At 43.1% G+C, this 10,444-nt stretch overlaps 2 protein-coding genes across 3 annotated transcripts in view; both read left to right on the top strand.

Annotated features, from left to right (window-relative positions):
• The first annotated feature begins 1,297 nt into the window (after positions 1-1,297).
• On the top strand, positions 1,298-4,919 carry zgc:153675 (uncharacterized protein LOC768179 homolog). The gene is made up of 3 exons (XM_053653036.1): positions 1,298-1,452; positions 2,607-2,685; positions 3,067-4,919. Exons 1-3 carry the CDS (start codon positions 1,444-1,446, stop codon positions 3,339-3,341), a joined length of 363 nt encoding a protein of 120 aa, XP_053509011.1. The 5' UTR covers positions 1,298-1,443; the 3' UTR covers positions 3,342-4,919.
• A 583-nt stretch (positions 4,920-5,502) lies between these two features.
• rbbp5 (retinoblastoma binding protein 5) overlaps positions 5,503-10,444 on the top strand; it is a 13,241-nt gene continuing 8,299 nt past the window's right edge. For both annotated transcript variants that reach the window (XM_053653356.1, XM_053653355.1), the window contains exons 1-5: positions 5,503-5,650; positions 6,251-6,276; positions 7,170-7,342; positions 8,627-8,767; positions 8,900-9,062. In XM_053653356.1, coding sequence (XP_053509331.1) covers positions 5,632-5,650; positions 6,251-6,276; positions 7,170-7,342; positions 8,627-8,767; positions 8,900-9,062 — 522 coding nt within the window. In that variant the 5' untranslated portion in view covers positions 5,503-5,631. The remainder of the gene's footprint in view (positions 5,651-6,250; positions 6,277-7,169; positions 7,343-8,626; positions 8,768-8,899; positions 9,063-10,444) is intronic.

Here is a 10,444-nt window from a genome sequence, read left to right as displayed (position 1 = left end):
CTACGGTATATAACACTGTGGTATATAACACTACAGTATATAACACTGCTATATATAACACTACGGTATATAACACTGTGGTATATAACACTACAGTATATAACACTACGGTATATAACACTACGGTATATAACACTGCTATATATAACACTGTGGTATATAACACTACGGTATATAACACTGTGGTATATAACACTGTGGTATATAACACTACGGTATATAACATTACAGTATATAACACTAAGGTATATAACACTGTGGTATATAACACTGCGATATATAACACTGCGATATATAACACTGCGATATTTAACACTGCGGTATATAACACTGTGGTATATAACACTGCGGTATATAACACTGCGATATTTAACACTGCGATATATAACACTGCGATATATAACACTGCGGTATATAACACTACGGTATATAACACTGTGGTATATAACACTGTGGTATATAACACTACGGTATATAACACTGTGGTATATAACACTGTGGTATATAACACTGCTATATATAACACTACGGTATATAACACTATGGTATATAACACTGTGGTATATAACACTACGGTATATAACACTGCGGCATATAACACTACGGTATATAACACTGTGGTATATAACACTACGGTATATAACACTGTGGTATATAACACTGCTATATATAACACTGTGGTATATAACACTACGGTATATAACACTGTGGTATATAACACTATGGTATATAACACTATGGTATATAACACTACGGTATATAACACTGTGGTATATAACACTGTGGTATATAACACTACGGTATATAACACAACGGTATATAACACTGTGGTATATAACACTGCTATATATAACACTACGGTATATAACACTGTGGTATATAACACTATGGTATATAACACTATGGTATATAACACTACGGTATATAACACTGTGGTATATAACACTACGGTATATAACACTACGGTATATAACACTACGGTATATAACACTACGGTATATAACACTGTGGTATATAACACTGCTATATATAACACTACGGTATATAACACTGTGGTATATAACACTACGGTATATAACACTACGGTATATAACACTGCTATATATAACACTGGTATATAACACTAAGGTATATAACACTGTGGTATATAACTCCAGAGGCTCTGTTGTCGATCAAATTTGGGAGCGAACCGATTCACTCAGAGAGTCGTTTAGAAAATAACCGATTCGCGCATCAATAGTTCAGGGATGACGCAAGATCCGGGTTGGAGGAGAGAGAGACCGAGAGAAAACAGCGCCACGTCGGCAAAGAGAGAGAGAGAGAGAGAGCGCGCGAGAGAGACTCCCGAGTGTTTAATGGAATAACTCGGTGAGTCGGTTTAGATGAATCGGACAGACTGCACGCAGACCCTCAGAGGATCCGCTCCATAAAGCTGCAGGAACTATGGTGAAGGTAAAAAGTGATTTCTCTGAACTTCTGCTTTCCTCAGACCTAAAGGTACCGCGGGTTTAAACTGATCCTCTGTTACAGGAACAAATCAGTGATGATTAGACACTTTATGCAATCTACAGCTGGAGTTTAGTACATGATGCATCTCTGAATAACAACAACAACAAATCCTGAATGAAAAGAGTGGGCTTTTTTCTTTTTTAAACTATGATGTGTTTTCTTGTTGTATTGGACATTAGCTTAATCAGGGGCTAATACATATATATAATATATATATATAATAATATTTAATATATAATATATATTTTATAATATATATATAAAACACATATAAAAACTGTAATAGAACATTATGTAGTTAATTATTTATTTAATTCATTTACTATTTAAATGAAAATTATTATAGTTAAGTCATGTTCTTCATCTGAAGCAGGCAGGTTTAATTTTCTATTCTTGTGTATTTAAAATCGACTTGTTTTCTCTCCACAATATATTAATATATTTATATAATGGGAATGATTCACTCGAATCATTCCCAGTGTATAAATATATTAATATAAAACTAAATACACACACACACACACACACACACACACACACACTGTGGTTATGGTGAGAGCAGGACAGTGTTATTCGGCTGTGTTTTATCCAGGAGGAGTGTCCCTAGGTAGGCAGCGGGTATGCACAGAGAAATGAAACTATCCCGTGGGGAACAGCAGTGTAAGGCGGATGTCTCCTAAACAGCCCTTACAGAGCAGAACAGCAGCCTCGCTTCTAGAACTTTCTCTCCGTCTTTATCAACTCCAGAGAATTCTTCTGTAAAAAGTTTCGTGTGTCGAAGTGAACCAATCAGCATCGAGATCCAGCACCAGCTGATAAAACACTACCAGTATAAAACTGTGGATTTAATGTGTTTGATAAAGCGATGATAAGACGAACAGAATCAGGAAACTTCAGAGAAGTGAGAAGAGCCTGAGCAGCTTGTTCTGTTTCCATGGTTACAGCAAAGGGTACTATTCGTGGGCGTGGCTTTAGGATCATGTGTAGTGCAGTGGAGTTTATACCAAAAAGTTCGCAAACAATACTGTCACAACATCATTAACCAACATGTGTGTGTGTGTGTGTGTGTGTGTGTGTGTGTGTGTGTGTGCGCGCAGAGTGTAAACAGTGAGGCGCAGCAAAGCGTCAGTGCACTAGAGCGAGACACACATGAACCTGGGACTGAAAATACCACAGGTAACTCACACACACACTCACACACACACACACACACACACACACACACACACACTCATACACACACTCACACAGAGTTATAAATAAGCTGTTTAGGGTTGAGCAATCTGTAGAGCAGTGTTATTGCTGTGTGTGTCGGGGCACTGACTGTTGCTCAGAGACACACACACACACGCACAGTTCCCCTGGAGTTGCTGTGTTTGTGTTAAAGGGTTAATGATGCAATACACTCGATGTGTTTATAATAATGCTGACACTGATGTGGAACTTTAATAATAGATCATTAGATAAATGATGAAATGACTTGCTGTGCTTACCACACACACACACACACACACACACACACACACACACAGTAAGCTGGTTCTCTGGCTGTTGCAGATGACAGTAAGGAGCGTGTTGCCACGGCACCCGGAGTCCTGTGGCGTGTCACCGGGGGTGTCTTCAATGTCACCAAGGGCGTTGTCGGGGCAACCGTAGGAGGAGTCACCTGGTTGGGCGGGAAAGGCCTGGAGATCACCAAATCGGCTGTCGGCGCCGTGCCTTCGGTGGGTGTCGGACTAGTGAAGGGCGGAGTCTTGGCAGTCACAGGGGGCGTGTCCACGGTGGCCAGCAAAGTTCCATTTACAGGCAAGAGGAAGGACAAAGCGGAGTGAGGATGAAGGCGAGGATAAACGATGGACTGAGACGTGCAGGACAAACACTAAAGCTGTGTTACTTCACCCACACAGACGTTATCGCTTCATTATTTTTATTATTTCTGACTTTGAGCTTTAACATGCTGGTGTTGTTTCACTTCCTGTTACTGACAGAGTCTGTCTGTGAAGAGGGTGTGTGTGTGTGTGTGTGCGCCTGTGTGTGTTCAGGTTGGCTGTTGCTGTCTCTTCCAGACTGTAATAAATCTTTAAATGACTTTAATAGAAACATTTCTCTGGAGTTTTATGATTTTTAAACTAATTGACTTTATTTATTATTATTATTATTATTATTATTATTATTATTACATTTCTTCTGTAGAACCCTGTTCTGGTGTGTAGAACCCTGTGTGGTTTATGACAGTGATGTTCTTCAGAAAAGAATGTGTTTTTAGGTGTTTTTTTCCTGCGTTCACGTCCTGTGAGGAAACTCCACATGAACATTTCACTCCTGAGACGTTTTCTACCTCACACACACTAATTTCCTCTGAGATCACAAGTCGTGATGTAGTATTGGCATTTTTCAATATTATGGCTGAACTGCTGTTAGCGCTTGATGCTAAGTGTAACGACTGTGTTGTTTTAGTCATTCTGAGACTTTTTTAAAGTAATCGATCACAGATCTGAGGGCGATGTTGATGTTGTGGGTGGTTCTGTGTTGTTTCCGCTCTCACCGTGTGTTTACTGTCTGTATAAAAGACTATACGCTAAATCATTAGCCTAGTTTTTGATACCTTTTCGCTGCTTCCAGAACAGGTCACTGGAAATTCACACTAAATCTACTCCTACAGCATGGTGGCTAAGTAACATTAGTGCCTGGGATAACTCCCTGCAGCCCATGATTTTAAAACGTAATATTTGAGTGACCACACCGGGGAAATGCACCAAACTGTAATCATGTTATCTATCCTGTAGGACAGGGGTATCCAATCTTATCCAGAAAAGTCCAGTGTGGGTGCAGGTTTTCATTCCAACCAAGCAGGAGCCACACCTGAGTCTATTGAAAGCCAAGATCACCTGATTAAACAGGTGGAATCAGGTGTGTCTCATGCTTGGTTGGAATGAAAACCTGTAACCACACCGGCCCTTTGCGGATAAGATTGGACACAGCAGAAACTCTCCCATCTACATCAGTAGGACTGAAGTAGAGCATGTCTCCAGCTTGTTCCTGAGTGTTCACATCTATGAGGATCTGTCCTGGCACCATAACACTTCAGTCCTTCCAGGAGGAGATACAGGAACACTGTTGTGGAAAATCACCCTTGCAAAAATAAAACCTCTCTGAGTCAAAGGGTTCTAGATGTTAAAAATGACTTTTATTGAAAGATCACAAAAGCCGAGATGTCTGCAGATCATCTGACAATCAGTGCTCCTGCTTTCATACAGTACTAAAACATTCATCTAATTTCTGTCGGCTCGACCCAATCCTGTTTCTTTCCTCGTATCTTCTCTATAACTGAGGCCCAATCTCAGCCAGCTTCATTTTCTTCAAGTTTCTATTTTCCTGATTTGTGTACAGACTCCATATCTCTAAGCAGGTGTAGACAGTGACATTGCTCTGAGAAATGATTAGATCTCATTTTGATTTCTTGCATGTACCATTTGCTTTTGAAAATATACCATACTAACACACACAAAAAAGTACAGGTAGGTGTGTGTGTGTGTGTGTGTGTACGGAAGCTTTTATAAGCCTGAGGGTTTTTTGTGCACACGTACATTGTCACTCTGGATTCCGTGCAGTTTTATAAATGAGGCTCCATGTGTCCAAAAACTTGTGGTAAATAGTAGGTTAGGACGTTAAATAAGGACATTGTTGTTGTTATTTTATAACCATGAGCTTTAGTTTTTCTTTTACGGCTGAATATTATGATTAATTCGGTATTTTGTGTATTATATATATATATATATATATATATATATATATATATATATATATATATTTATATATATATATATATATATATATATATATATATATATATATATATAAAAAAATTTTTTAATTACGGTGGGTTTTCTCGATGATCCGTCCGCATTTCCGCTCAGGCACTTTCACGGACACTCTGTTTTGGGGTCCTTCGCTGAAGTCGCGCGCCAGTCGCGCTCTCGTCTCCGACCATTTTGAATGATTAAAAAAACAAAAAAACTGTTTGCGGCTGCTTTTTTTTTATTCCGTTACGGTTTCGATAAGTGATTATATATATAAATATTTATTCGTTTTTGCTGTTTTGTTTGTAGATACAAAGCAGCGATGAATCTTGAATTGCTCGGTGAGTGTGTCTCGCGCTGCATTTCTCCTTTCAGATAATGTTTTATATGTGTGCTAGCTAACCGAGCTAAACTAGCGATAGCCTAGCGATATATTTTTTTTCCCTACACCCGGATTCGGACAGGCCCCGCCTCCTGCACCTTCATTGGCTGGTTTCACGGTTCAGCGCTCAGATTCCATGGAAATCTGAATATCAGCCAATTATAGGACAGGAGGCGGGATTTTTGTAGCCAATCCTAGAAAAGAAGGCGGGATTTTCCGAAATGCGGGTGGGAAATTATTTAGCTACGTGCTCCAATTTATTGCCTTGTTTGTAAACAGGTGGAAATTATCTTAAACATCAATGAAAACATTTATTTAGAGATAAAAGAGTGAAGAGTTACCAGAGCAGTGCTGATCAGTTCACTAAATAATTCTGTACCTGTGTTCTGTAGATATATCTGTGCCTGAACATTTCCTCCGACTGAAAAGTGCATATTTAAAACAACTGTTTAATACTAATTAAGTTTAATTTATATGCGTCATTATTTCACATCAAAGTGGATTTACAACTTTATTCCACCAGTACAGAAAAAACATGTTGTGTGTTTTTGTGTTGCAGAGTCGTTCGGGCAGAACTACCCCGAGGTAAGGAGTGTGACCTGAGCTGAGGTCTTCACCTGCATTTGCGGTGTTGAACAGACGTGTTGAACAGACGTGTTGATCAGACGTGTTGATCAGACGTGTTGATCAGTGTATGAGTGGGACGTGTGTAACAGGTTACTCACTCGTCTCCTCAGTGATGAAGGTCTGATCAGAGCAGGGTTTGGAGAGGAACAGCAGGTCTTTGGGGCTGTAACGTTGTGGGAGCAGGATGGAGAGAAACGGTGACGCGGTCGGACAGGATCCGAACGCACATAACATCATGGAGTGGCTCCTGTATGCTAGGAACTGTCCCGGGAACCATGTGTAGATTTCACACTGAACACCACGTGTTAATTATCTACACAGAGGAACGTGCTGGATAGTTCAGGGTGTAAGAGTAGCATGGAAGCTGAAACCCTGTTGAGTTAAAGACTGCAGAGAGCTCCGTACGCACTGCAGTGTTTATTATTCACGTGTGTTTAGTTGTGTTGAGTACACACTGCAGTGTTTATTAGTCACGTGTGTTTAGTTGTGTTGAGTACACACTGCAGTGTTTATTAGTCACGTGTGTTTAGTTGTGTTGAGTACACACTGCAGTGTTTATTAGTCACGTGTGTTTAGTTGTGTTGAGTACACACTGCAGTGTTTATTAGTCACGTGTGTTTAGTTGTGTTGAGTACACACTGCAGTGTTTATTAGTCACGTGTGTTTAGTTGTGCTGAGTACACACTGCAGTGTTTATTAGTCACGTGTGTTTGGTTCATCATCATGGTGGTGGTGGTGGTGATGTGTTCATTGGTAACGTTTTTGTTGACTGTTTAGTCGTGCTGTTTGTCAGTGTGTTGTTAATGTGTGTGTGTGTGTGTTGTGTGTGTGTGTGACGTGATGTTTAACAGGAAGCGGACGGTACGCTGGACTGTATCAGCATGGCTCTGACCTGCACCTTTAACCGCTGGGGGACGCTGCTCGCTGTCGGCTGTAACGATGGACGCATCGTCATCTGGGACTTCCTCACACGCGGCATCGCCAAGATCATCAGCGCACACATCCACCCTGTCTGCTCACTCTGGTGTGTGTGTGTGTGTGTGTGTGTGTGTGTGTGTGTGTGTGTTAGGGATGTCACGATACCAAAAATCTAGTAGTCGGTACTGATACTACCAAAAGTACACGATACTCCATACCAAAGTCGATACCACAGTGTGCTATAAAAATGTAACAATTAAATTAAAAACTCTCCTGGACATACCTGCAAACTAGTCGCGAAATTCGCCGTTTTGAAACAAAATATGTCATTTACGTGAATCGTGTAGATCCAAAGAGTTTTTTTTGGTGGGGGTAGAAACTGGAAGCACAATAAGGGCCCGTTCTTTTATTCGTTATATTACATGTAGACGCGCTCATGCTGTGCGACGCGCTCATTTTTCAAGATGGAAAATCCCAACTTTTCAGAATTTCGCAAGTGCACCGCAGGTCATGTGACAAGAACCCACCAATCAGCTTCACCCTTTCTCTTTGTCCACTCTGAACTAGGCTTTGAATCTCACGGAGCGGTTGGATTAGTTGGTGAAATTCTCCGGGTTTTCTACGTGAATGAAGGGTGGGGTGCGCCCAAGCACAACGTTTTTTTTCCTCTCTTCTCCATAAATAAACCTAGTAGCAGAGCTTCTGCAAGGGATTTGCGGTGCTGCAAATCCATCCTGTGCTAAAACTTCCTTGTTGCTTAGCAACGGCAGACACCATGGGAGCACAAGCGTCTTCCATGCGTTTTCCATGCGCAAGCGTTTTTAGGCGCTAAATGTGAATCGGAAATCTGCTAATTTCCCATACACTGGAGTGAGACCACAGACGTCTCTCGAGGTGTTGCGACCTTTTTCCCAATACAACATCTTTGGTGCGGCGGATCCGTTTTTATCCGCCTCGAATGCCAAGTATTTCCATATTCCATACCACTTTTCCTTTCAACGAGTCGGGGGCGGAGCTAAACTTCTGCAGTTTTTCCCGTGTGCTTGTAGTTGTTGTTGTTCACCACTTGTGGACCTTCTAAAACACTTGCGCGTATTTGCTGCCCCCTTCAGGTCCGGAAGAATTGCAACAGCGGTACTTTCATTACAAATGGTACCTACGCTACTAGGAAAAACAAGTACTGTCACCTTTTAACAATGTTGGTACCGACTAGGTACCAAAGTATCGGTTCTTGTGACATCCCTAGTTTGTATGTATGTGTGTGTGTCTGTAGGCACGTTTTGTGATTGATTGATTAAATACTGTGTGTGTGTGTGTGTGTGTCTGTCTGCAGGCATGTTTTGTGATTGATTGATTAAATACTGATAGTGTGTCTGTGTGTGTTGAGCAGTTGGAGTCGAGATGGACACAAACTGGTCAGTGCGTCCACAGATAACATTGTGTCTCAGTGGGACGTCCTGACCGGAGACTGTGATCAGAGGTTCCGCTTCCCCTCCCCCATCCTCAAACTGCAGTACCACCCCAGAGATGCGTAAGCTCCGCCCACTTCCTGTCTGATCTCATCACTTCTTTCACTTCTATCGCTCTTGTACATCTCAGCCAATCACGAGTTACTGCATGATGACTTGATGGACACTCACAAGTAAGTGTGTGTGTGTGTTAGAGACAAGGTGCTGGTGTGTCCAATGAAGTCGGCTCCGGTGCTCCTCACACTGTCAGACTCCAAACACGTGGTCCTGCCGGTGGACGACGACTCGGACCTGAACGTGGTGGCGTCGTTCGACAGGAGGGGCGAATTTATTTACACAGGAAATGCCAAGGGCAAGGTCAGAACACGACCAACACACACGCCCAATGCAGTCAGAACACACCCAACGCACAGTCAGAACACGCCCAACGCACAGTCAGAACACGCCCAACGCACAGTCAGAACACGCCCAACGCACAGTCAGAACACGCCCAACGCAGTCAGAACACGCACAGTCAGAACACGCCCAACGCAGTCAGAACACGCCCAACGCACAAGCCCAACGCACAGTCAGAACACGCCCAACGCAGTCAGAACACGCACAGTCAGAACACGCCCAACGCAGTCAGAACACGCCCAACGCACACGCCCAACGCACAGTCAGAACACGCCCAACGCAGTCAGAACACGCCACACGCCCAACGCAGTCAGAACACGCCACACGCCCAACGTAGTCAGAACACGCCACACGCCCAACGCAGTCAGAACACGCCCAACGCAGTCAGAACACTCCCAACGCACACGCCCAACGCACAGTCAGAACGCGCACAGTCAGAACGCGCACAGTCAGAACACGCACAACGCACACGCCCAACGCCCAACATACACACCCAACACAGTCAGAACAACATGCCCAACGCACAGTCAGAACACGTCAAAAACTGATCAGAGCCGGTCTCGCTATAGGGGAGATGTAGGGGAGATGTAGGAGAGATGTAGAAGAGATGTTGGGGAGATGTAGGGAGATGTAAGAGAGATGTAGGAGATATGTAGGGAGCTGTATGAGAGATGTAGGGGGGCTGTAGGAGAGATGTTGGGGAGATGTAGAAGAGATATAGGAGAGATGTAGGAGATATGTAGGGAGCTGTATGAGAGATGTTGGGGAGATGTAGGGGAGCTGTATGAGAGATGTAGGGGAGCTGTATGAGGGATGTTGGGGAGATGTAGGAGAGATGTTGGGGAGATGTAGGGGAGCTGTATGAGGGATGTTGGGGAGATGTAGGGGAGCTGTATGAGAGATGTTGGGGAGATGTAGGGGAGCTGTATGAGGGATGTTGGGGAGATGCAGGAGAGCTGTATGAGGGATGTTGGGGAGATGCAGGAGAGCTGTATGAGGGATGTTGGGGAGATGTAGGGGAGCTGTATGAGGGATGTTGGGGAGATGCAGGAGAGCTGTATGAGGGATGTTGGGGAGCTGTATGAGGGATGTTGGGGAGATGTATGAGAGATGTTGGGAGATGTAGGGGAGCTGTATGAGAGATGTTGGGGAGCTGTATGAGAGATGTTGGGGAGATGTAGGGGAGCTGTATGAGGGATGTTGGGGAGATGCAGGAGAGCTGTATGAGGGATGTTGGGGAGATGTAGGAGAGATGTATGAGAGATGTTGGGGAGATGTAGGGGAGCTGTATGAGGGATGTTGGGGAGCTGTATGAGAGATGTTGGGGAGATGTAGGGGAGCTG

The sequence above is a fragment of the Ictalurus furcatus genome, chromosome 21 (genome assembly GCF_023375685.1).
Source record: "Ictalurus furcatus strain D&B chromosome 21, Billie_1.0, whole genome shotgun sequence".
NCBI classification, from domain to species: Eukaryota; Metazoa; Chordata; class Actinopteri; order Siluriformes; family Ictaluridae; genus Ictalurus; species Ictalurus furcatus.
This window is presented reverse-complemented; position numbering and strand designations above follow the sequence as displayed.